The 27,948-nt window shown below is 39.6% G+C and overlaps 1 protein-coding gene across 2 annotated transcripts; it reads left to right on the top strand.

Annotated features, from left to right (window-relative positions):
* Window positions 1-27,948, top strand: FAM161A (FAM161 centrosomal protein A). Of its 2 annotated transcripts, XM_019431779.2 has the most exons (7): window positions 2-299; window positions 10,791-11,029; window positions 13,521-14,681; window positions 15,037-15,204; window positions 17,249-17,348; window positions 25,164-25,318; window positions 25,756-27,948. In XM_019431779.2, the coding sequence occupies exons 1-7, from the start codon at window positions 114-116 to the stop codon at window positions 25,892-25,894; spliced, it is 2,148 nt and encodes a 715-aa protein (XP_019287324.1). In that variant the 5' UTR covers window positions 2-113; the 3' UTR covers window positions 25,895-27,948. The 2 variants fall into 2 exon arrangements, with proteins under 2 accessions (XP_019287396.1, XP_019287324.1); XM_019431851.2 differs by lacking the exon at window positions 15,037-15,204 and having other exon boundaries at window positions 1-299.

Raw genomic sequence — 27,948 nt, 5'->3', positions numbered from 1 at the left:
AGTTACCGAGCCCTTAGTAACCCCCCGCCCCAAGGAGCCGCCCGGTTGCCGGAGGCCGCGCCAGCTTCCCCACTGCAGGCCCGCGCGGGCGCACAGGCCTCAGCGGGGAGGGAATGGCCGCCTCACACCGAGCGGCGAAGCTGGCGGCCTCCAGTCTCCAAACCCCAGTAAATCCCAGCACCGGAGCGCAGGTCGCCCAGTACGAACGCGAAGAGCCTTTAGAGGCTCTGGGGACGGAGGCCGTGGAAGAGGAGAAAGACGAAGAGGAGGAGAAGGGAGTGCGGCCGGCGCGGGCGCGGGTAATGCGGGGGCGGGACGTGGCAGGGGCTGGGCGTCCGCCTGGTGCAGGTGGGGGTTGGTCGGCGTTCCGGCAAGGTGAAGGACAGGCTGGGAAACGCGGCGCCCTGTCCAGCTCCTCCCTACACAGTAAATCTGGCCCGCCACCTTCTTTCTGCCCCCACCCCACCCCCACCCCACGGAAAATACTGTAAACCAAGGCGTTGGGAAATCTTTTAATTTTCACCGAAGAGGTTGTTGTAAAAATTTCTTGGAGAGCATTTACTTTATTTCTAGAGAGTACAAAGTACAGAAGTTTACTCCTTTTGCTCCAGCATCTGTTGGACATAGTTATTTCTTTTTCTTTTCAACTTGGGGAAAACTGATGTCCGCAATAGCGGATAACCCATAAAACTCAGGTGAATCCGCTGTGCTGTCAGGTGTGTTTAATTGTCGCCTTAAAGTCTTGGTTATTACTGCATTGTAACACTACCCATGAGAGGCGGTGTTTAAAACCATTGAAGAGTTCAGTGGGCAGATCATATACAGATTAAAGTTAAGCATCCAGAGAAGCGAACTACCGAGGTTCTAGTTTCCTAAACAACTCCTCAGGGTGAGACAGGCTTTCACTGACCAATTTTCAGCGTCACATGTGTCCTGAACCTGCCCATCAGGTAGAGGGCCGAGTCTGCCATTTATTCTCTTCGCTTAAAAGACTGGAACATTGAATTTTAATTCTCATGTGCAGATATTAACCTCCTTACCCCCAGTTAATGATTCTTAGCACTATTTGTCTAAAGATTCTCAGATACAAAACATTATGGCCTATGACTAATGAAAATCACTGGATATTTTGGAATTCTAACCTTTTTACACTAAAACTGTTAATAAGAAAATCTGTAGCAACATCTTTTATGGTCAGTATTTCACCAACAGATAAACTACTTGAGGTGGTCCAGAGTAAAGCAGATTAAGACCCTGAACAAGAACCAGCGTCAGAGTCCTGGGAACAGTTTCACTCATGATAAAGTTTCCCCACAACACAAATCTCAGTAGCCAGCAAAGGGGGCAAAGTGATGGAGGGAAAAGATTTGAATAGAGGAAAAGGATTGGGAGTCCTGGATTAGGATCCATTCTCTGCCATTTGCTAAGTGATATTGCGATGTAACTTTCTTTCTTGTATGTAAAAAAACTATAATATCTCTTTTGTCTCACCAGGATATTAGGAGAACCAAATGAGAAAATGTGTGTCATATCTAAAGAATGATTTATGTAAATTTGTATTAATAATAACAACTGCCGGTGAGACTGTCATTTGAACAACTTGCCCAAAGATGAAATTCTCCTTTGGCTTGCTGTGGTATAGGAGTCAGTCATTTCTGTAGTTGCAGGTATACTTCCTGTGCCCATATTGGGCTCTGAGGCCAGTTCTCTGAATCTAGCTTCAGTTGGAGATAGCACTTCATAGGCCCTGTTTTGTGATTGATGATGACATGGGTAAAACAATATTCTTTAATTCACATTTAACCTTTTTCAAAAAATATCAAGCAGTTATTAAGTGCTAGTCACTGACTATTTAGTTGTGAATGAAACAGACATAGATCACATTGTCACAAATACAAAATGAATAGTCAAATGATTGTAAGATGAGAAATACCAGCTAAGAAATGAACAGGCTTCTATGATTAAAAAAAGAAGTAGCCGGGCACCTGCTTCTGCTTAAATGAGTTAACATTTAAGTTGATGCCTGGTAGATGAGAAAGAGCAACGATTTGAAGAGTAGGGGCAGAAAAAACATTCATTCCAGGCAGAGGGAACAGCGTGTGCAGATGCCCTGAGACTGAAAGAGAAAGAGCTTTGTGTTATTAAGGATCTGAAAAGAGAGAGTGGGAGGTGGGAGCGGAGAGGAGAGGCAAGGAGAGATGAGGTTGGAGAGGTTAGCTGGGCCTGATCATTCAGGGCCTTTTAGACCAAGATAAGTTTAGTGTTTATTGTTGGTACAGCAGGATGTCCTATAAGACTTAAGAGATCTGGCATGTTTCTTTTTACATTTTTAAAAGATGACTTGGTGGCTTTGTGGAGAATGATTGGAGACTTTGACAAAGCAGAAATAAGGGATTGGTTAGGAGGCTGTTGTAGTGATTTAGGGGCCAAAGGTGGTAGCTTGGACATAGGCCAGGGGACATGGCAAGAAGTGGACAGATTTCTCTAGAATGGATAGGATTTACTGTTAGATCGGATGTGAAAGCTAAGAAGGAGGAAGAAATCAAGAATGCTCATTCCCAGGTTTCTGGTTTGACCAGGTGTATAGAAAGGAATGCCATTGTTTAATTGGGGATAACTGGAGAGGAATAGGTGTACAGGCTGGGTGGGAACTGAGATTTCCTTGATTCTGAGATGCCTATGAAACTACCAAGTGGAAATGTGTAGGAAGCAGTTGGGCCTATGAAACCATTGTCCTGGGGTCTGCACTATAGATTTCTGTCTGGGAGTTTTCAGCATTTTAAAGACAATGGGAATGGATGAAGTCACTAAAGGAGAGAGTACAGAGAAAGAAGAGAAGGGGCCTAGTATAGAACTCTTAAGAACCTAGCATTTAAGGGGTATCTGGGTGGCTCAGTCAGTTCAGCATCCACTGGCTCAGGTCATGATATTACGGTTTGTGACTTCGAGCCCTGTATCGGGCTCTGTGCTGACAGCCTAGAGCCTGGAGCCTGTTTTGGATTCTAAGTCTCCCTCTCTCTCTGCCCCTCAGAGAGAGAGAGGGACAGAGTGCCACCAGGGGAGGGGCAAATGCACATTCCCTAAGGTGACACAGAGACTTTCAGTCCCTCCTCCCTTTGTTCTTTGGCACATACTCACTGTAAAGCCTGTGAAAATAAGCCCATGAAATGGAGAAAGGAAAAAGAACCATGAAATGAAGTGAAGGTTTGGGACTCCATTGTCGGGGAGGGTTCGTACATATTTTCGATAGGTTGTAAACCTACTGTTAACAGCTCAGCTTTTATTTGGTATTTCTGAAAATGAATCATCTCCCTTCTCATATATATATATATATATAAAGGAGCACCTGGGTGGCTCAGTCGGTCAAGCATCTGACTCTTCATTTCAGCATTTCAGCTCAGGTCATGATCTCAACGGTTCACACTGACAGCGCAGAACCTGTTTGGGATTCTCTTTCTCTCTCACTGTCTCACTGTCTCACTCTGCCCCTTCCCTGCTCATGCTCTCTCTCTCAAATAAATCAGACTTTGTATAAAAAAAAAAAAAAATATATATATATATATTTTTTTTTTTTTTTTTTTTTTTTTTTAAACAAGGGTGCCTGGGTGGCTCAGTTGATTAAGCCTCCGACTCTCTTGATTTGGGTTCAGGTCATAATCTCACAGTTTGGTGAGTTCGAGCCCCTCATTGGGCTCAGCGCTGACAGCATAGAGCCTGCTTGGGATTCTCTCTCCCCCTCTCTCTCCCCCTCCCCCGACTCATGCTGTCTCTGCCTCTCTCAAAATAAATAAATAAACTTAAAAAAAAAAAAAAAAGAACTTAGCATTTGATAGGTAGAGAAAAAGGGGGCAAAAGAGATTAAGGACCAGCTACAGTGGTCAGCAAGGTGTGCAAGTTTCCTATTCATTGGCTTTGGTGATGAGTGAAAGGGTTAAATGCTGCTAAGGGAAGGGAAATTTCATCCCTGAAACAGGAGCGAAGGAGAAAAAGGGCACAAAAGTGGGCTGTTTTGTAGGTGGGAAGATGAGTGAACTTCCCTCTGATGGTTTCTGTCCTCTTAAAGAAATAGAAGAGTTATCATGGGTAGTTGGGGGCTGGGTGTGAGAGTAGTAGAAGAGCAAGGGAAAGAAAGGTAAGCAGTATTGCTGGGGGAGGACAATTGCTGGAGTATTGCTCCAGGAGTATGTGTGGAGGTGCCAGGCACACCAAGTATCCATTAGAAATTGTCCAGTTTTATTCTAGTATTAGTATTCACAAAACCTTCATTTTATTTTTTTAAGTTACATTTTAATTATGGAAGTAATACATGAACACGTTCTCCTTTTAAAATTTCAGCTACAGGGCACCAGGTTGGCTCATTTGGTGGAGCATCCAACTCTTGATCTCAGGGTTGTGAGTTCGAGCCCCATGTTTGGTGTAGAGATTACTTAAAAATAAAATTTTTTTCAGGTTTATTTATTTATTTTGAGAGAGAGAGAGCACATGCAAGCAGGGAAGGGGCAGAGAGAGTGAAGAGTGAGAGAATCCCAAGCAGTCTTCACATCGGCAGTGGCAGCAGGGAGCCCAGTGTGGGGCTTGAACCCACGAACCACGAGATCTGGACCTGAGCTGAAACCAAAAGTTGGATGCTTAACTGAACCACCCAGGTGCCCCAAAAATAATATCTTAAAAAATATGTCTATCAAATGCTACAAATAAGGTGTAGGCCCTTTTAACACCTCTCCCCACAAAAAGAAAATCTGACTACCCCAACCCCCATTAGTAGCTACTGTTTTAAAACTGATGTATAGTTGGGGCACCTGGGGTGGCTCAGTCAGGCGTCTGACTTCAGCTTAGGTCATGTTCTCACGGTTCATGGTTTGAGCCCTGGGTCGGGCTCTGTGCTGACAGCTCAGAACCTGGAGCCTGCTTTGGATTCTGTGTCTCCCTCTCTCTGGCCCTCCCTTGCTCACTCTCTGTCTCCCTCTGTCAAAATAAACATTAAAAAAATTAAAAAGTGAAACTGGATGTATAGTCTTTTGGGCTTCCTCCTATCTCCTATGTACATAATATTTTAATATATGGTCACATTTAAAAAAATTTTTTTTAATGTTTATTTATTTTTGAGACAAAGAGAGACAGAGCATGAACGGGGGAGGGTCAAAGAGAGAGGGAGACACAGCATCCAAAACAGGCTCCAGGCTGTGAGCTGTTAGCACAGAGCCCGACGCAGAGCTCAAACTCACAGACCGTGAGATCCTGACCTGAGCTGAAGTCGGAGGCTCAACCGACTGAGCCACCCAGGCGCCCCTATATGGCCACGTTTTATTTATACATATTGTTCTGCAGCTTGCTTTTTCTCTTACATTAACTGGGGGGTTTATCCATGTTAGCATATATAGATCTACCTTATTCCTTAGAAATCTTTTCAGTGCAAAAAAGTTTTTAAATAAAAATTCCGGAACTGCAGATGATACTAGGTAGAATTATAGCACAAAGATAATTGACAGTGCTAGTTACTAATGAAGCAACATGTGCTACAAGGAGTCATCATCTAAATAGGTCAAGCCAATCTAGGGAAGATTATCCTCTAATCTGGTGGCTGCTGCATGTACAACATTCCATAGAAAGCTGAACAATTAAAGGGAAAGGGTACTATTTTAGGTTCTTGGAAAATAATGTCCTTGGCCTAGGTTATTTGATTTACTAAATATTTTCTATATACCAAATATTGTATGGAGATGATTAGAAGTTGCTTATTAACCATTCATCTGTTTTTGTCTTAAATTTTTTTTAATGTTTATTTATTTTTGAGAGAGAGAGAGAGACAGAGTGTGAGCTGGGAAAGGGGTGGAGAGAGGAGACATAGATCCAAAGCAGGCTCCGGGCTCCAGGCTCCAGGCTCTAGGCTCTGAGCTGTCAGCGCAGAGCCCGATGCAGGGCTCAAACTCATGGACTGTGAGATCGTGGTCTGAGCCAAAGTCCCATGCTTAACCTACTGAACCACCCAGTCGCCCCACCATTTGTCTGTTTTAGATAAAATGTTTTGAGATCAGTTTATCTGAAAAGTTTGAAGTATTAAGCTGAAATGGAGTGGATAGTATGCCAAAGTTAATGCCTAAGTATACTTTGTAGAGATTACTTTGTAGAGATTACGGTTCCATCTTGTTAGAAGCTAGTTAATCCTTCTATAATTTTTCAAACAGTTTTTCCAGGTCCAAATACATTTTATCCTTTTTGTGAAAATGATTCTTATAAGGCCTTCTTTTAAGGCATGTTATAAAAGAATGAATGAAGAGCACACGGATGTTTTTGCCTAAAAATAGTTCTTTGGAATATTAATTGTAGTCTTTGGAAAATAAACCCTTTCCTTAATGTGGATTAGAATATAGCTCTTTAGGGCAGCCAGTATTTCTTCAAATGATTCAGTCCTATGTGAGGGAATACCTGTCTTCCCTCTGTGTAAACTTAATTTTTTTTTTTAGCTTATATTCATTCATCCAACAAATATTTCTTGAGTATCTGCCATTGGCCAAATACTTTTCTAGACATTGGGAACACAGCCACAAACAAAACAGATAAATCATTGCCTTTGTGATACTTATTTTTTGGTAGGGAGGCAAGGTATATGGTACTCAAATAAGTAACTTCATGTAGATGTCAGTTGGAGGTGAATATTTATGACAAAAATAAAGCAGAAAAGGGAGGCCGACAATGAGGGGGGGGGAGGTTGTAATTTCAAATAGGGTAGTCAGTGAAATCTTGTTAAGAAGATGACATTTCATTAACACCTGAAGGAGTGAGCAAGTGGGCTGTGCAAATACCTGAAGGAAGAGCATCCCAGGGAGAAGGAACACCAAGTGCAAAGGTCCTGAGGTGATTTTGCTGATTCTGTGAACATTGGAAAAACTGCAAACTAGAGTCAGTTACCGCTGCTAGAATGAACTACTGCTAGGGAGACTCAGCAGACAGAGAACTAACAGAAAGGGATAAAGTCCCTTCTTCCTCCTCCAGCTTTGCAGTTTCCCTCTAGTCTTATTTATTTATTTTTTTTAGAGTCTACTGGGGAACAGCTGGCAAAGCAGAAACATTCTTTGTGGAGTCCCATCCCCAGCATCACATAACAGGGTATAGAATTCTGGGTGGCATTGGAGCCAAGAAACAATAGTTTTAACACCTGGCACATCTATTTCATGTATCATAAAACTGATAGTGCCCATGTCACAGAAGTGCAGAACCTAGGCTTGGATTAGAATTCTGACACCATGCCTATAATCTTTCTCCCAAGGCATGATAAAACTGAAGTTATTTAACTTCCATACAACTGTTTCTTATTGAAGGATTATAGGGGGGCTGAAACCAGGTGACCAGTGAGTGGTTAGGAGCCAGTAGTTAGATGAGAAGTGGGAACCATTTCCTGCTTACCCTAACCTCCGTTTTCAGGCTCTGTCCCCAAAACTGCTTTATGCATTTTACTCCCCTCTTATCCTGCACTTTGCTCCCCACCATGTCACCTACCCCTGCTGCTTTGGCTAATGTCATTTAACTTCATCTGGAATACCCCTTTCCTTTTTCCCCCTTCACTGTCTTTGACCCTCTGGATTCTTCCATTCTTTGACTCATCTCAAATATCACCTCTTCCAGGAAGCCTTCCTTTATCTTCCAAACTCAAACCAAACTAAAGCTCCTTTTATTTGAATACCCTTATCACTTGGTCTTTGTGTCACTTTCTCCTTTATATCAGTCCTCCTCTCCCTGCTTATTTAAATGTTGGTGTTTGCCAACATTTCCATCCTCAGGTTCTTGTCTCTCTGCAACCTTATCCACATCCAAGGCTGTACCTGTCACTTCTGTGTGCATTGTGGTTTCCTGGACATCTGGCTGCCCTACTCTCCCCTCAAACTTAGTGTGTCTAAGACAGAGATTAGTTCCCTTTCCCTAAAACACTGTCTGCCGCGGTATTCCCTGTGTTGATGAATGACAGCACCGTCATGTACCTAGACAGCACTCCACACAGAAAGCTTTTTACTTTCTTGCCCACAATCCAGGCCATTATCAAGCCTCCTTTCTTCTGTCCCTGGTGCTGCTCCCTTCATTTTGCCCTTAATATCTCTAACTCAGACCTTTCCAATAGCCCATTAACTGCTGCCAACCTAGCTTTCTTTCACTCCCTCCTCCTACTTGCTGCGAAGACTCCTGATCATCATGGTGTTACTCCTCTGCTCACATCCTTCAAGGCTCCTCTTGGCTATGGCCTGGCAACCTGGACTCTTGGTTGGGGCTTTCAACTTGCCTTTTTCACTTTGTTTCCCACCCTCCCTTGGGCTCCATATACCCAATTTCCCACCCCTGCTCAGACTCCCTCTCTGAACACATAATGCCTGTTCCTTCCTCTTGTGGCTAAAAAACCTCTCCTGTCCTTGGGAGGACTTTGGTGTGCCTTTGGAGCCTAACAGATTTGGGATTGAATACCAGCTCTGCTACTTCCTAGCTGTGTGACTGCAGGCAGGTCACCTAACTCCTCTGAGCCTTGGTTTCCTTGAGATCATACTACCTGCTAGTTGCATTGCCACAGGGTATAATAATATACAATGAATGTTCTAGCACTGTGCCTCAGATTTCTTTGTCTTCCACTGCTTCCTTGGTCTCTGGCACACTTTGTCCTCATCCAACTTTATGTCTCCAGTCTGGCTCACCTCTGCAAATTCTGCCTCTTCTTTCCCCCTAGTCAGAATTAGGCATTCTTTCTGTGAGCTTTCATGGTGTCTTATATAGTGACATACATGGTGACTCTTCTGTCTCCCTGTTCAACTGAACAGGAGTCAAGAGTTCTGTCTGTCTCATTCAGTCTGCTATTGATTTGTGTACATGTCCTCTGGTAAACTAGCCAGAAGCTTCTCTAAGGTAGAGTTTTTATCTGATTTGTATCTTTAGCAGCCAGCTGAATGCTGGTTGTCTCCAAAAAGTTAATGAATGAGGAAATTAACAAAGTTCTCATCCCCACAGCTAAGTAATGGTGAGGAGCACATACAGAAACAGCAGAAGATATCAGAAAACTCTCTTACTTGAGTTGTAGGGCATATATAAAGCAATTCTTTGAGTCATAAATTCGTTGGTAATGAATTTCTGCTTACCAATTCTTTCAAAGAAAACTTGTTTTCCTTCATTTGTTTTAGGTTACCCCAAGTGGTACAGCACTGGCCTCTTGTACACTGTTTTTAGTCCATTAAAAAAAAGCCCATACCTATAACTATTTGTAGACAGCTGATTTTATGAATTTTTCTGTTGGGAGAAGCTACTCACTTTTCTAGAATCCTATCAGATTTGATCTATAGTTTTCTATGGCAAACTGCTTTTTTCACTTTCAGTCTATTTCATGCTCTGGGTTAAATTTAAAACCATGATCAGCAGTCTTTTATGCATAGCATCATAAATAATTTCACCTGTATCTCAACTGAGAAATATTAAAATTATTTTCTTTACAGAGAAAATGGGGTTTTACCTTTTTAGTTGTTGAAGTTAAAGAACTTTGGAAGGTGTGTGAAAAGAGTGAGGGAGGAAGACCAGTCAGACCCTTCTAGACATGACCTGTATATAGCATAGCTGTGCTATGTGTAGTTATGATACTATACTGCTCTTGTTCTCTTGTCACTCTGACAGTCCTTTTCACCCATGAGAGCTATTGCTTTTGTTGCCCACAGAAGTTGCTGTTCTGATGGTCTCTCCTACCCGCCCCCCCCTTCCTGTTTTGTCCTGAGCCATATAGGTGTCCTTCTCTCTGGCTCCTTAGTGAACCAATGAGAAGTTCTCTCCATTCCCCTGTCTTCATTCTCCCATTTCTCTGACTTTTCCCTTTCCCTATCTTTTCTCCAAAGGCACACCCTCAGGGCCAACACTGTAGGAGCCCAGCTAGGGAAGGGTTTGGGGCTGTTTTGGCTGGTTTGCAGCAGGAAGAACTGTTTTTCTTCATCTCATTTAGTTGGTTAAGCATCAGACTCTTGATTTGGGCTCAGGTCATGAGAAGTGGGAACGAACCATTTCCTGCTTACCCTAACCTCTCTTTCCAGGCTTCTGATCCCGTGGGATCGAGCCCCACATCAGTTCCGTGTTGAGCGTGGAGCCTGCTTAGGATGCTCTCTCTTTCTCCCTCTGCCCCTCTCCCCTGCTCACATGCTCTCTCTCTTTCTAAAAAACAAAAATAATAAATAAAGGACTTTCCTTGAGAAAAAAAAAGTATAATTCAGAAGGAGGTTGTTTATAAAGGATGGTTTGGTTCTATTCTATTATCGTATATGAGTTAGTACATGACCTGGGAATCTAACCATCATTTATAAAATGAATTAAATAGCATTTATTTTCTGGCAATTTGATATCTATCTCATTCTTTTTTTTTTTAATGATTATTTATTTATTTTGAGAGAGAGAGTGTGTGCGAATGAGCAGGGGAGGGGCACAGAGAGAGGGAGAGAGAGAATCCCAAGCAGGCTCCATGCTGTCAGCATAGAGCCTGACTCAGGACCAGATCCCACGACTCTGAGATTATGACCTGAGCTGAGATCAAGGGTCAGATGCTTAATTGACTTAGCCACCCAGGTGCCCCTCTTTCTCATTCTTAATAAAATGTCATTAGGGGAAAATGTACATAGCCCACAAGTAACTTAGAATCCATTATATGTATGTAGCCCACAAGAAACATATAACCTAATTAAGTGTACACTTTAAGAAGCAGCACTGGGAATTGGTGTCATTTTAATTTGTCTTTCAATTCGAAATACCACGTAACAGGTTTTTTTTTTTTTCCTTCCTACCAGACTAATTTTAACACTAACATTTCCGAGGTGGATGGACAAACACATATAAGTGGTGAGGACTTTGTGGACTTCTCTGATGTTTACCACTCTAATGAAGACTATTTTAGGAAACTAGAAGAGCTGAAAGCTGCCCACTTGGAAACTATGGCAAAATTAGAGAAAATGTACCAGAATAAATTAAATTTAAAGGAAGTTCAGCCAGTGATCATCAGGGAAGAAGCTTCTAGTGTCTCTTCCAGGTGAGTTTGTACATGTATTATTTGTGGGCTGTAAAATGTATACTTAAAAGTGCAGAACAAAACTATCTCAGAATATCTTCTCTCTTGGGGTGCCTGGGTGGCTTGGTCGGTTAAGTGTCCGACCTCGGCTCAGGTCATGATCTCACGGTCCGTGGGTTCGAGCCCCGCGTCGGGCTCTATGCTGACAGCTCAGAGCCTGGAGCCTGTTTTGGATTCTGTGTCTCCCTCTCTCTCTGCTCCTCCCCTGTTCATGCTCTGTCTCTCTCTGTCTCAAAAATAAATAAACGTGGGGCACCTGGGTGGCTCAGTCGGTTAAGCGTCCGACTTCAGCTCAGGTCACAATCTCATGGTCCGTGAGTTCGAGCCCTGCGTCGGGCTCTGGGCTGATGGCTCAGAGCCTGGAGCCTGCTTCTGATTCTGTGTCTCCCTCTCTCTCTCTGCCCCTCCCCTGTTCATGCTCTGTCTCTCTCTGTCTCAAAAGTAAATAAACGTTAAAAAAATTTAAAAAAATAAATAAATAAATAAATAAATAAACGTTAAAAAAAAATTAAAAAAAAAAAAGAATATCTTCTCTCTACTGTCCCTTTGTACTTTTAATGATATACAGAGGTTGGATTTTATTCAAAATGTGTAATGGCTTATCCACCAATGGCTTCTTGTTTTGAGAGTCATTTGGTGGTCATTTAGTCTTTTCTCTCTGACCTGCCACTCACAGAACTGTAGCTATGTATCAAAATATTTAGTCTGGCCATTTTTAAATGATAAAAATTAAAATTTAATTTTAAAAGCCGTTTACAGTATGTGGATTAACATGAGATCATTAAAAATACAAAGTACGACTCTGCTCTCTCTCTCTTTATCCCCCTTAATATATCAAGAGTATACTTTTCACTTTAATAAACTTTCCAGCTTCTGGTACTTAAAAAAAGTTATATATGTATGTATATATATATATATACGTATATATACACACACGTATATGTATATGTGTATATATATATATATATATATATATATACACACATATATATGTATATATATTTATAATATGTATGTGTATATCTGTGTGTGTGTGTATAAATATAAAGTACAATGTGTTCAGGTCTAAGATATAAATCTTATTCAGGTTTTCAAAATAGTCTGTAATTCCTGGACCCATTTCTACTGTAAACTCTCTTGTTTTGAAACTTGAGGCAAGTCTCTTAACTCATCCAGTTGGTCAGTGCTAATTGTGCATCTCCCGTGTGCCAGGTGTTGCCTGGCCCCTGAGGAGCCAAAATCGAGTTGCCCTCGAGGAGCTCAAAGAACTAGCTGAGAACCAAAAATTACAATACAACATGATGTAACAGTGTTATAGAGACAGAAGAAGAAATAATTGATTATGTTATGGTGTTGGTAGAGGGATGCAGGCAGGAATTTTCTACAGAACTGTCATATCTAAGTTCAGTCTTAAAGGAGGCATAGCTGTAGCAGATGCGGGAAGCCAGGAGTGGGCTTCTAGGCAACAGAAACCATGTGTGCAGAGGCGTGGCAGCATGAGAAATCACAGTGTGTGTGAAGAACTTCATGTGATTGGATATAACTTAAGATTAGAAACTGGAGGGGCACCTGGGTGGCTCAGTTGGTTGTGTCCAACTTCAGCTCAGGTCATGATCTCGCGGTTTCTGAGTTCGAGTCCTGCATCGGGCTCTGTACTGACAGCTCAGAGCCTGGAGCCTCCTTCAGATTTTGTGTCTCCCTCTCTCTCTGCCCCTCCCCTGCTTGTACTCTGTCTCTCACTCTGGAAAATAAAATAAACATTAAGAAAAAAATGTTTGGAGACTGGAAGTAGAGAGAAGCAAGAGGTGAAACAGAAAGGCAGACAGTGGCTAGCCTTGAAGGGCTTTATAATCTAGACTTGACTTTGTTACAATGACAAATCATAGAAAAGTTTCAAGAAGCGGAGTGACATGATTATATGTATGTTTTAAGATGGTGACTCTGGAAAACGTGTAGAGAATGGAATAAAGTTTACACCCAAGGAGCCTCTGCTGTCTCAGGTTCCCCTGTAATGTGAGGGAGTTGAATTTTAGATAATTTATAGGCATCTCTTAACTCTATTCTAAATAAAAGTGATAATTAGAAGCCTTATCTATAGGCTCTTATCTTCTAACTGATTATAACTTGATCTTAGAAAATATATAGTGCACAGGATGCCTGACTGGCTCAGTCGGTTAAGCGTCCAACTTCAGCTCAGGTCATGATCTTGGCAGTTCACAAGTTCGAGCCCTGCGTCTGGCTCTGTGCTGACAGCTCAGAGCCTGGAGCGTGCTTCAGATCCTGTGTCTCCCTCTCTCTCTGCCTCTCTCCCACTCATATTCTCTCTCTCAAAATTAAACATTTAAAAAAATTTGTTTTAAATTAAAAGAAAAAACAGAAAATATCTAGTTCTTAATTTGTATATTTGGTCACGTGCAACTGAGAGCATAATCTAATTATTCTTCTCATTTAGGTCTGAATCAGAAAAGAACTCCTATCACCGTATCTCATTAATGACATCCTTTTCAGAGCCTGATTTAGGGCAATGTTCCTCCTTGATTATGTCTTCCTCTGAAGATGAGTTGCCCAACTTAGAAAAAGAGTGTCCTGAGAAAAAGAGAGTGATGAGCTATGCTAAAGAACTGATCAACAACATGTGGACAAACTTCTCTGTTGAAGATTATATTCAGTGTGGACATGCTGACTTCCCAGTTGAAAAAACAAAGAAGAAACCAAGAGAATGGGTACCAAAGATTACAGTACCTGAGCCTTTTCAGATGATGATTAGGGAACAGAGGAAAAAAGAAGCAAACATGAAATCTAAGCCAGATATTGAAATGGTACACCAACTGCTCAAAAAACAAGAGGAGGAATCAGAGTGTAAGAAAAAATTCCGAGCCAATCCAGTTCCTGCATTTGTCTTTTTCCCCCTTTATCATGACATAGTCAAGCAAAATGAAGAACGCAGGAGATATATGAAGGAGAAAAACAAAGAAGCTCTTTTGGCCTCACAAAAGCCATTTAAGTTTATCGCAAGGGAGGAACAGAAGCAAGCAATCCGGGATAAGCAGATGAGAGACTTGTTTAAGTCTAAAAAGAAAACAAATCGATTTAAGGCCAGACCTATACCTCGGTCTACTTATGGTTCGGTTACCAATGGAAAGTTAGAAGAAGAGCCGTATAGAAACATTAGGATGCAACTGAGAGCCCAAGAGCTTTTACAGAATTCATCCCCTCTGCCTCGCAGATCAGGTCACAGAAGTTGTGCTGCAAGGAAGCTCAAGGGTCCTGAACAGGCTGAAAAGTTGAAGTGTAAACACAACTTTAGGTGGCAAACTGCTGATTTTGAAGACCTTCCCGAGAGATATCAGAAACGCCTCTCGAAACAGAAGTTTTCAAAATTCCTAACTGTCCGTAAACCATCTGATCTTCACGCAGCCTCCAATGCATCCACTCAGAGAGAGAAAATTTTGGCAGACGTTGCAGCAGATGAAGAACATTTAAAAGAAACACGGGCTTATCTGTCTCCAAGGCACAAGTCACCAGCAAGAAGTGCAAGTGCAAAGCCTGTGCCTTGTCACTGCAACCCTCCAATGCCCACAGTGTCTTCCAGAGGAAGAGAACAAGCCACAAGGTAAATAACTAGGATATCGTACCAGCTGACTCGCGGTTGCTAAAATCGTGTTTGCAGCTCTGTTGATTTTATGTTGGTGAATTTGAAAATGTGAAAAAATTATATTTGGTGATATATTTTACCGTATAATATAGAGTATTTTGCCAGAGGGTGTTCTGCTAAGAAATGAATGTATTTTGTATTTTATGAATCTTTGGGGATAGAAAAGGTTAGCCTGTTGATTTCTAGTTTTGCAAGTCAGAGCCTTCACAAAAGGTTGCCTTTTTTCAACCTTTGAATTTTCCCGTGTTAAATCTTTGCTAAACAGCATTCTCACTGGCTTAAAGTGGATTAAGCCTTAGTTTGTTGCCCTCAGGAGATCACTTGAGGAAAAGAAAATGTTGGAAGAAGAGAGAAGTCGGATCCTAACTAAGCAGAAGCAAAGGATGAAAGAATTGCAGAAACTCCTGATGACCCGGGCTAAGGCTTATGACTCACATCAAAGTTTAGCTCAAATGTCTAAATCCAGAGTCATGTCTCTCAGGTATCATAAAAGAATCCTGAACCTCCAGATCACTGGTTTTCAAACTTTCTTTCAGTGGATACGATATATGAACAGATTGATTAGTATTTTAGTTTCCGGATTAAGTTGCCATCGGTTACTTAAATTCAACATACACACATTCTCATTCACACTCACCTCATGGTGAGAACCACCGTATGTACTCACCTCATGGTAAGGACCATAAAGCCATATTGATGAATTGAAACATTTCATATTGATTGTGGCCATAGTTCATAGTTGTAATTTTATGTTAGTATCTAATCTTTTTTTATGCTTTTTTTTATACTTTATACTTTTTTTTTTTTTTTAAGTAGGTTCCATGTCCATTGTTGGGCTTGAACATGATACAACCCTGAGATCAAGGGTCGTATGCTCTACTGATTGAGGTAGCCAGGTGCTCCTTCTTTATACTATTTTTGATTGCACAGTACAATATTGAGAAAAATCTTTTTTTTAAGTTTTTAATTTTAATTTCAGTAAACAGAAAAATTTTGATTCACACAAAGCTCTTTTTTAATAGCTTGCCATGTAATCTAAGAATATTCTTCAATAAATAGATATGTCACAGAGCTTTGTTCTGAGGTCTGCGTGAAATCTAATATCACAAATTAACACACTGATGTTAAATAACATCAGTTATGTGTGTCAGTTAACACGTGTGTATAAATGTTTAGTGGTGTGTATTGCATTCCGTTGCAGTTTGAATATAAATAAATAAAGATATTTGCAGAACCCCTTCACGAACACTGGAATTCTGCAGCACAAAGTTTGAAAACCAGTGTTCCAGAGGAACATTTTTATGTAAAAATGTTCATGTTTAAGTAGGAAAATATCTCCCCCTAAGCTGGGTAAGTAATATGATTAATTAATTTTTAATCTGATTTATAAGTACCCCCCAAATTATATTTGCTTTTATTTTTTATATTTTATTTATTTTATGACTTTATTTTAGAGAGAGAGTGCAGGAGTGGGGAAGAGAGGCAGAGAGAAAGAATTCTAAGCAGGCTTCAGATTCAGCGCAGAGCCCAATGCGGGACTCGATCCCACAACCCTGGGATCATGATTTGAGCTTAAATCAAGAGTCGGACACTCAACCGACTAAGCCATATGGGCACCCCTGTATTTGCTTTTAATTATGAGTATTCCTTTTTAATTGTAAATTTTTATTTATAATAATAATTATATTATTTTATAATGTATATTATGTTTATATCCCTTATAATATATATCAGTGTAATTCAGTGATAGAGGGAGCTTAATTTGATGAACTTGAGCGATAATTTTTAGAAATATACTGTTCACCCTAAGAAAGCAAACTGGATTTTTCATAATACCAATCTTGTGTATAATTAAGCATAATTAGCATTTTATAGTACAATTATTTCCTCTAATCCATGAAATCTTATTATCTTGGTAAAGTTAGTATATTTTACATAGAGGAAATAGCATAGTTTAGTTCATTATAGGATCTTATCCAAGTAGTAAGTACATTTATTGTGAATTTATGTATTTTGCTTCCTTTTTTCTATATGTTCTATTCCCATAGTCCCCATTTCTCCCCTGACCTACTCCCATTTAATTCACTCTGCCACCGATTTATAGGAGATCTCACTTATGAGGAAAAAGAAGGAGCAAGGTCTTGTTTTTCAGAAGAAATTCCTTTAAGAAAAGATACCTAATTTGAACTAAATTTTCTTGTTTTTTTTCACTTACAAATGAGATAAGAGGGTGTTCATTCATCCCTTCAGGCCAGTTTGAAGCATTTTAATACATAATTTTTTAAAAATCTTGAAGATTTCAGAAACATCAGAGTATCCAGATTGTTCCCAGTATGTAAAGGTGTGTTCTCACAACCTAGGATTTTTATTCTGCAGTCCATAAAAATTTACCAGTGTAGGAAAGGAATTGTGGTAAACTGTAAACTGTGCTCATAATTTAACTTCTGATCTGTCGTCTAAGCTAAATGTTATATGTGCAAGTTATTATTTCTTTTTAAAATGCTGTTCCTTTTATTTGATTTTAGAAAGAGTGAAAAGGAAAGGATGAGAGAATACCAACGAGAACTAGAAGAGAGAGAAGAAAAATTAAAAAACAGGCCGCTACTATTTGAAAGAGTTGCTCAGGTTGTGTTTGTTGGAATTTAAGAGCTACTTTCAGCCTTTTTTTTTTTTAATTTAGCATCTCTAGCTCCTAATTTACAGTCCGTTTTTCTTATATGTTGTATACAATTTATTGAGACATATTATTGTTTCTGTGACAGCTTCATCAAATCAGTCAAGTAAGTTTTTGCTCAAATCTGAGCATTGAATCTTGTTGATAAGACATGTCAGCTTGATAACATGCTGCTAATCCAGTCATATTCAAAATGTTTCATAGCCTGTTTTTCATGGCTGGTCTTTTCTTTTTAATACCAACTTAGCCGGATATTAAGGTGAGCCTTCATGATACGATTTGTAAGTCTTTGAAGAATTAAAAAATGAAACAAAATGCTAATGGAATCAGATTTATTTCTGCCAGTTTTTTTCCCAGTTTCATTGAGATATAATTGACTTAGAGCACTATATAAATTTAAGGTGTACAGCGTAGTGAGTTGGTAAACATATATTGCAAAATGATTACCACCACAAGTTCAGTTAATAACCATCACTTCATGTAGTCACCAAACTTTTAGGATTCACTAAGATCTAAACTTTTAGGGGTTACTCTCTCAGCAGCTTTTTAAAAAAAATAATATATATTTTTAAAGTTTATTTATTTTTGAGAGAGAGAGAGAGAGAGTGAGAGAGTGCGTGTGAACAGGGGAGAGGGTGAGAGAGAGAGGGGGACAGAGGATCTGAAGTGGGCACTGTGATGACAGCAGAGAGCCTGATGCAGGGCTCGAACTCACAAACTGCAAAATCCTGACCTGAGGCGAAGTTGGAAGCCTAACAGACTGAACCACCCAGGTGCCCCTCTTAGCATCTTATACCTTAGCATATATACCATACAGTGGTATTAACAGAGTCATCATGTTGTACATTACATTCCCAGTACTTATTTATCTTGTAACTAGAGGTTTATACCTTTGACCACTTTCATCCAACTCCCTTGGTAACCACAAATCTGATCTGTTTTTCTATGAGTTTCTTTTGTTTTTGCTTTTAGATTCCACATATAGTGAGATCATACAGAATTTGTCTTCCTCTGATTTATTTCATTTAGCATAAAGTCCTCAAAGTCCATCTATATCGTTGCATATGGCAGGATTTCCCTTTTTATGGCTGAATAGTATTCCACTGCATATATACCACATTTTCTTTATCCATTAATCTTTTGATGGACACTTATTTTGTTTCCATATCTTGGCTATTGTAAATAGTAATGCATTGAATGTGAGGGCACAGATAATCTCTTTAACATGGTGATTTTGTTTCCTTCAAATAAATACCCAGAAGTTGGACATTGCTGGATTCTATCATATTTCTATTTCTATCTTGTTTATTTTAATGTTTATTTATGTATTTTTGAGAGAGTGAGAAAGAGCAGGGGAGGGGCAGAGAGAGAGGGAGACAGAGAATCCCAAGCAAGCTCTGCATGGTCAGTCCAGAGTCTGACATGGGGCTCGAACCCACAAACTACAAGATCATGATCTGAGCTGAAGTCAAGAGTCGGACATTCAGCGAACTGAGCCACCCAGGTGCCCCTCATATTTCTATTTTTAATTTTTTCAGGAACCTCTGTACTGTTTTCCATTTACAGTCCTACCAACAGTACACAAGGGTTCCCTTTTCTCTACCTCCTCACTAGCATTTGTTATCTCTTGTCTTTTTGATATAGCCATTGTGACAGGTGTGAGGTAGTATCTCATTGTGGTTTTGATTAGTATTTCTCTGATGACTAGTGATGTTGAGCATCTTTTCATATATCTGTTGGCCATTTGAATATCTTCTTTGGAACAATATTCGGATCATTTGCCCATTTTAAATTGGATTATTTGTTTTTTTGCTGTTGACTTGTATGAGTTCTTTATATATTTTGAATGTTAACCCCTTATCAGATAAGTGATATGCAAATATTTTCTCCATTCAGTACATTGCCTTTTCATTTTGTTGATTTATTTTTTAAGTGAGTCTGTAATTTTCATTCTTACCTACAATTACTGAAAGCACTTCCTTTTCCCTGGAAAAATAATTAGATCATATGGACAATGAACGCTGATTTTACTAAATTTGTACTCGGTTTTATAATCTCCCCCTAAAAAATATTTGTCAATTTCACATCCCTCTCAAAAGGGAGGTGTTCTAATGGGTGACATAGCTTAACAATAGACAGAATCACTGGAGGTTACAGGTGTGAATTTCAACCTGTTACATTTGGAGCTTCCTGTTAGCATTATAGGATTCTTCTTCTCAGTGACTCACTGAGGACAGAGACATGTATTGTAACTGAATTTACACATTACAGCCTCTCAAAGTTATGGGAACCCTTTACTTACAGATTTGTATATAATTTTATGTAATGCTTTTCATTTTAAGGGGTGGGTTTCTTTTTTTAAAATCTCAGTTTCAACTTGGAAAAATCATCATAAGCTGTTCTATTTAGCATAAAGTGATTGACTTTTAGCTCCTAAAATAGTTATTTCCAGCTCCCAGCTGCAGGTTTTTATGTCTTTGTCTGGTGGCTCTGTCTACAGAGATTTCCCACAGGTATCTTACATTCATCTTGCCTGAAACTAGATCTTCCTCTTTGATTTCCTATTTTTATTGGACCATAGTTTTGGTGATTGGGAACCACTTTGCCTCTCCCTCTTTCAGTTGCTACTGAGAGACCTGGAAAGTTTTCTTCCTAAATAATATTTGGACCTGCCTTTCTCCATTCCCGATGGTGAAATGCGAGGTGAAATCTCTATTGTCTCCTGTGTGAGTTATTGTAATGGTTTGACTCATTTTCCTGCCTTGCTCTTTGCAAAGCCACCCATTATATCTTCACTTTACTATTCCCGTTCCCTTGCCAAATCTTAACCCTGAATATGTAGTAAATAACCTCTGATAACGATGATGATCATCCATTTTCACTGATTCCACTCGTTCTCATTTTCAGTGAATGGTATCAAGAGATCTTGGGGCACCTGGTGGTTCAGTGGGTTAAGTGGCTAACTCTTTCTTGGTTTTGGTTCAGGTCATGTTCTCCTGGTTTGTGAGTTTGAGCCCTGCATCAGGCTCTGCACTTAAGTGTGGAGGCTGCTTGGGATTCTCTCTTCCCTCTCTCTCTGACCTTCCCCTGCTTGTGCCCTCTCCCCCTCTCAAAATAAACTTTAAAAAACTAAAAAGAAAGAAAGAAAGAAAGAAAGAAAGAAAGAAAGAAAGAAAGAAAGAAAGAAAGAAAGAAAGAAAGAAAGAAAGAAAGAAAGAAAAATCTTGTCACCGACTTCTTCAAACAATATTACAAAGTGGGTATTCCTTTTTTGAAAGTTTATTTATTTTTGAGAGAGAGAAATGCAAGCAGGGGAGGGGCAGAGAGAGAGAGAGGGAGACCCAAGATCCAAAGCAGGCTCCACTTTGTCAGCACAGAACCTGATGCAGGGCTCGAACTCATGAACTGTGAGATCATGGCCTGAGCCAGTCAGAGACTTTGGCCTCCCAAAGTGGCTATTCCTATATTACAGAGGAAAAAGCTGAAGTTCAAAGAATGTAAGTAGTAAGATTCATAGTTAGTAATGGAACTAGGGTTGGACCCAAGTCAGTCCTTCCAAACACTTAACACTAAGCTGTCCTGCTTTCTCCCAGAAGATAACCCCATGAATCTTAGCATGTATAGATCCTCTACTTTCTGATCCCTGTTAACCTCTAAAGAGGTTAACTAGTTTCTTTCAGAAACTTTTCTTTCAGATCATACCAGACTACTAGCTTCAAACTTGAAATCTTTGTTGATGCTGTTTCTGAACACTCTTAGAGCTTCTTCCTATTTTTTCTCCTGATCTTTCAAGTCTTCCTATAAAATCACTTCTTGAATTGTTTCCCAGGTTGGATTGAGTACCCTTTCCTCTGTTTTTTTTTATTACCCTCAGCATACCTCTGTCTTTGCTCCTGCTACATTGTGTGGGAAATTATCTGTTTCAGGATCTCTCTTCCCTTCTAGCTAGTTACTTTTGAAGGTTGTGGTCAAATCTTTGTATTTCCAGCACCCAGCACCTAGGAGAACATCTGGCACAGAGATGTTAAGCATTTGTTGAACCAAAACTGAACTGTCATGATCAAATTAGCCAGATAATGACTTCTCATTTTGGCGGGGGGGGGGGGGGGGGGGGGGGGGGGGAGGGATTAGCCCAGGCTGAGAGCGCTGCCCTGAACTATTAGTGGAGTCTCAGCGTGAGTAAGCCGTTTTGCCATGCTTTGAATTCCCAGTTTCTAAGCACAGAGAAAATGAGGCAAAGTAAGTAGTCATGTGAAATTAAACCCATGAAGAAGTTTTAAATGTTGAAAACATAGGTCAGTTTCATAGCTGATGCTACTTCCGCCGCTTCTGGCCCTAACATATGCTGTTCCCTTTGTCCAAAACACTTTCCTGTGTCTATACCCACTACCTTCCATGAGGACTTGTTACAAAATAAGTATTCAGTAATTAAATAAATGACATAATTGATATAAATTAAACTTATGGTTATGAAAAATAAGTACTTTCCCCCCTTCAAATGAGGGCACTGATTTGTAGACAAACTCATCATTGCATGTTATTTTGGTTTCCTGTAGAAGAAACACTAGTTTTCTTTTGCAGTATTTGGTAGTAAAATAAAATAATCATAGTTATTTTAATTGCTCCTTTTATTTCATTGTCTATAATTCTTTTGCATGGTGAAATGCAAGGAAGAAATGTTTATTTCAAAATTTATTTTTTTATTTTTTTTAATGTTTTTATTTATTTTTGAGACAGAGACAGAGCATGAGCAGGGGGAGGGGCAGAGAGAGAGGGAGACACAGAATCTGAAGCAGACTCCAGGCTCTGAGCTGTCCATGCAGAGCCCGACACGCGGCTTGAACTCATAGACTGTGAGATCATGACCGAGCTGAAGTCAGATGCTCAATGTACTGAGCCACCCAGGCGCCCCAGAAATGTTTGTTTCAATTAAGAATAATTATATACTAGGGGTGCCTGGGTGGCTCAGTCAGTTAATTGACTCTTGGTTTCAGCTCAGGTCATGATCTCGTGGTTCATGAGTTGGAGCCCCACGTTGGGCTCTATGCTGGCGGTGTGGAGCCTGCTTGGGATTCTTTCTCTTTCCCTCTCTCTGCTTCTCCCCTGTTCTCTCTCTCTCCCTGTCTCTCAAAATAAGTAAATAAACTTAAAAAAATTTTTAAAGAATAATTATACACTATTCACCATGATATAAAATATTAAAAGGTAATTAATTCTATATATAGAGTGACTGGCAGTGACTCACCATTGCTTTGGTTTTGTTAACATAAATTAGTACAATTTTTTTCTCGCTGCCTGTTTTGCTGTGACTTTTGCTGCTAATTAACAGCTGTTATTTCATAAATTCACTCACAACTTTATGCATTATCCCCTTATTAGGGCTAATTGTGGTCTTCTTGCTGCTGTTGAGTTATTCTCTAGCAGAGTAAGCCTATGATCCAATGCAGAACAAACCGTGTTGTCCTGTTTCTTGGAAATCACAGGGTTTATTAACTGAGTAGATGTTAAATTAAATTCTAAGCCAAATTCAAATGAAGACTTATGAGTACTAACTTTGGTATCATTTTAATATCTCTTCTATTTAATTTGTTTAGATCAGCATATACTGTTCTTAATGCATTTAAAGTTAGGTCTGGGGTTTCCTTATTCTGCTTTACATTCTTTGGGGCATAGTTCTTATCTTCTCACTTTGCCATGACTTTCAGTTCCTCGAGGCTTGTCTGTTGATATTCATAGCCTCTGAATGCATTTTTATTTACTTTTCCAAAAATTGTTTTTAATCATAGTGGGTGGATTTAGTAGTGCTTTTTCAGTTTTTCAGAGCATCAGGAAATCACCGGTGGTAGTTTATCCATTGTAATCGGTCTTTGCTATTTTGGTTTCTCCCACGAAACACTAGATGCCATGTTCCCTCATTATACTGGAGTCCGTAGACACCTGCATTGCTGAAGTCAGGTTTAAGCCACCTTCAAACTCCAGGATGACCACTATTACTTAGAGAAAGCAGCATGGTGGAGTGGAACAGACCTAGGAACTGGTCAAGAGACTTGGTTCTATCGCTCATTATCCTTGTGACCTTAAGCAAACTGCTTAACCTTAGTGGGGGTGGAGGGAGTGTCTTAATTTCTTTGTTTGTTATATTTGGGGGTAAGACTGGGTACTCTCCCACACTTCCAATATGGGATGCCACTGGGGCACTGGAACTAGTGTATTCCTAGTCACCTTGCTTTAGTTGGAGGTCCAGATGGCAATTTTTTCCTTTCCTTTCCTTTCCTTTCCTTTCCTTTCCTTTCCTTTCCTTTCCTTTCCTTTCCTTTCCTTTCCTTTCCTGTCCTGTCCTGTCCTGTCCTGTCCTGTCCTTTCCTGTCCTGTCCTTTCCTTTCCTGTCCTTTCCTTTCCTGTCCTTTCCTTTCCAGAAAGAGAGCATGGGTAAGGGGGGAGAGAGAGAGAAACAGAGAGAGAATCTCAAGCAGGCTCCATGCTGTCAGTCCAGAGCCTGACACAAGGCTCCAACCCACAAACTGTGAGATCATGACCTGAGCTGAAACCAAGAGTCAGTTGCTTAACCGACTGAACCACCCAGGCACCCCCCAGATGGCAATTCTTGGCCCTATACTAGTTCATATCCGCTCATAGGAGGTAAAAGTTGACTAAAACTGGGGCACTAGCGTGAACCCCAGTCATCTTGTGACCCTGGAAAGCCTGTGGTCTCAGGAACTGTGATGACTCCTAACTTGCTTCAGGTATGAAAGGGTCATCTTAGCTCAGCTCCACGGGTCCCAAAGCCAGGAAACAACATTCCGGAGATTTGAACACAGATCAAAATTCTTATCCTTCTTGCTGTATCCATTGCTTCCTCCAGAGTAAAGACAAGAACAGTGATGATTTTATCATCTTTGATGGATTAGAGATGTGGCATGTAAAAAGTAGAAATTATAGGAGGTACATAAAATGAAAGAAACCTCTGACAACTATCATGAACTTCTTTTCTTCCTGATTTTTCCAGATATCCTTGAACATAAAAGCCTATTTTTAAAAATATATAAAATGGGTATAGTGTAAAGAATAACTATAGGTCAAAATTCATGTGGCTACCACCCAGGTTAACAAATAGAATGTTGCCAGCACCCCAGAAACCTTGTGTGCCCTTCCCAGATCGAAACCCTCCCCCACTCCCCTGGAGGTAACCACCATTGTAACTTCTGAGATAAGCATTTCCTTGTTTTTGTCATTACTGTTGTTGTGTTTTTTTGTTTGTTTGTTTTTGCAGTTTTACCTTCCTATGTACCTATCCCTACAAGTATAGTTTAGTTTTGCCTGTTTGGGAACTTTATGTAAATGAATCATACATTCTGTATGTATTGTCTAGTGGTTTACTTCTTTTGTTTAGTGTTATGTTTGTGAGATCAATCCATGTTGTCATGGACAACTAGAGTTCACTCATCGTCATTGCTTTATTTTACTCTGTTGTGTGAATAGACCACTATTTAGCCATCCTGTTATTGATAGGTATTTGGGTTGTTTCTGGTTTGGGGTTGTTACAAACTATATTATCTGGAACGTTTTTGTACATGTCTTTTGGGGCACATCTGTAGGACTTTCTCTGGGAATATGCCTGCAAGTGGGTTTGCTCGTCAGAGGGTCTGCCTGTTTCCAGCCAACTGTGATTATTGACTTTAATTTTCACTGGAGCTTTTAACCCATACATCTTTAATGGAAATTTAAAGTCTTTTGTTCTCATCTAAAAAGGTTTGTCTTTCCTATAGAAAAATGCAAGAATGGCAGCAGAAAAGCATTATTCTAACACCCTAAAAGCAGTAGGACTATCTGATGAGTTTGTTTCAAAGAAAGGCCAAAGTAGAAAAATATTTGAGTACTTCAGCAATCAAGAGATGAAAAGTTTCACTGAAGATAAAGAAAGGTAACATATATAAGATGTCTAAATGGTTTACCTTTGAAATAATTCTTACCTACTGGAAAGCATAAAACTGTTCTGTATTTTTAAAAGATCTCTTAACCTAACATATGTGAATTGTTGTAAAACATTGATATTTTAACATTTGACACATTCAGAACATTACATGGTGATGAGGTATCTTGTTTTTAAAGCAGAATAATTTAAATTCTGACTGACATAAATAATGAAAATAGTTAAGATGCTTTCAAATGGAGTTTTGAGAGTCAATCAAGGTTTGAAATAAGTTAGTTCCCAATTGACACTTTTATAGAGTTTTCTTGATAAATCGGAGTTCGTACACTTGAGGAAGACTGACTACTTGATGGCATACATTGCAGAGTTTGTTGACCTTTAAACCAAATCATTTTTCCTGTGAAAGATTGATACATTTCTTCCTCCAGCCTTAATGAAGAAGAAAAAATAGAAGAAGGAGAGAATGGGGAAGAAAATTATTTTATTGATACCAACAGCCAGGATTCTTACAAGGAAAAAGAGGAAGCTGATGAAGAGAGTGGAGAGGAGAAATCTGTCAAGGAGTAACATGGAATCAGTAGGGTCTCCTGTCTGAGCCCCTGCAGTCAATTACAGCCTTGGGCATTAGCATCCATGCTCGTGGTGTTCAGAACATCAGTGGGAACCTTGTGATATGTACAGGGCTCTTGAGCAAAGTCATGTGTAGCCTGAAAAGGCCAAATCCAGCCAAATGAATGGTTTTTGGATCAGTTAGAGTAAAGCTTTGGCTATTCAGGTTTTTTAATCGCTACATATAGTCTGTAACTTTGATCTCACTTGTATTTTTAAAAAGCATTTGAGAATCACAGCTGTCACAAACTGATTAGTTATAAAAATATATGTTACTTCCTTATTTGGGGTGGAAAAAAATGGCTTAGCATTGAGAGCAGAGAGAAGTATTGGCTTTTGGTGATTTGAAAACATTTTTCTCGGAAGCCTGAATCAATAAATATCTTAAAATTACACTATTTGCCCATTCTTTTCCTCTGCAATACATCTCACAAAATGAATCCTCACACTTGTTTTACTGGGTATTTTAAGTCTTATCTGAGCCATTTTTTTAAAAATAATAAAATACAGAAAAAATACATACTTGCAAATTTGCATACATTTCTGCACTGAGAGTTTGCTGTTAAATTATCCACACTATATCATTACTTTTTCTTTTTATCCCTAGTCTTATTCCAAATTATTTTTGATGTGTAAATTACTGGAAAAGTTTTTATATCAGTATTTTTTTAATTCTGTGTATTATGATGGAAATAATTGTAAGCATCTGAGTTATAATCTTAATTGAAGGTAAATATCAACCCTGTTGTGTATATGATGAAATTGTGCATAATAACTTGTTCAAGGAAAATCTCCAAAGAAATTCATATTTAACTCCTTTTTATTTTATTATAAAAAAAATAATTTTTTAAATGTCTTATTTATTTTTGAGAGAGCACAGTCAGGGAGGGGCAGAGACAAGGGGACAGAGGATCTGAAGTGGGCTCTGTGCTGACAGCAGCGAACCAGATGCGGGGCTTGAACTCACGAACCTTGAGATCATGACCTGAGCTGAAGTCGGACGCCCAACTGACTAAGCCACCCAGGTACCCCCAGATTTTTTTAAAAATATTTTTTTAATGTTTATTTATTTCTGAGACAGAGAGAGACAGAGCATGAGTGGGGGAGGGGCAGAGAGAGAGAGGGAGACACAGAATCCGAAACAGGCTCCAGGCTCTGAGCTGTCAGCACAGAGCCCGACGTGGGGCTTGAACTCACAGATCGCAAGATCATGATCTGAGCTGAAGCCGGACACTCAACCAACTGAGCCATCCAGGCGCCCCAAGGTACCCCCAGATTTAACTCTTTAATACTTGACCCAGTTGTTCTCAAATTTATATACACAATTGCAGACATATTTTGTCTTTCTGCAATTATGGTAATTTGAGTTTATGAATCTATCATTTTTCCTCTCTAAGCAAATTTTTGTTTTAAAACTTCAAACCAGACATAAAGATGTGATAGGCTAAGACATTTTCTTTTCTAAAAACAACCTCTTTTAAAGAGGATGAGCTAGGGGCGCCTGCATGGCTCAGTGAGTAAAGCTTCCGACTTTGGCTCAGGTCATGATCTTGCACTCTGTGAGTTCAAGCCCTGTGTCAGGCTTTGCGCTGACAGCTCAGAGCCTGGAGCCTGCTTCAAATTCTGTCTCCCTCTCTCTCTGCCCCTCCCCGACTCATGCTCTGTCTCTCTGTCTCTCTCTCTTTCTCTCTCTGTCTCTCTCTCTTTCAAAATTAAACATTAAAAAAAATTTTTTTTTTAAAGATGAACTAATTAAGGTGTATAGAATAGCAGTGATTCCCAACTGGAAATTTATGCTTTTAATTAAGATATAAGGTGATTTTTCTCAAGGGCACATGTTTACTTATAATCCCTTTCCTATCATTTGTTCCAAAACTATTTGTCACTATAATTAGATTGTAAACTCTTTGAGAGTTGGCACCATTTTAAAATTCATTTTGTATTCCTTTAATATTTTGTACAGGATTGTGCATATGGTAAGCACTTAATAAAGGCTTGAATAAGTAGATGAA

Source organism: Panthera pardus, unplaced genomic scaffold (assembly GCF_024362965.1).
Source record: "Panthera pardus isolate Hobbes unplaced genomic scaffold, ASM2436296v1 HiC_scaffold_25, whole genome shotgun sequence".
NCBI classification, from domain to species: domain Eukaryota; kingdom Metazoa; phylum Chordata; class Mammalia; order Carnivora; family Felidae; genus Panthera; species Panthera pardus.
Note: the sequence above shows the minus strand (reverse complement) of the source record. Positions and strands in the feature narration are given on the sequence as shown.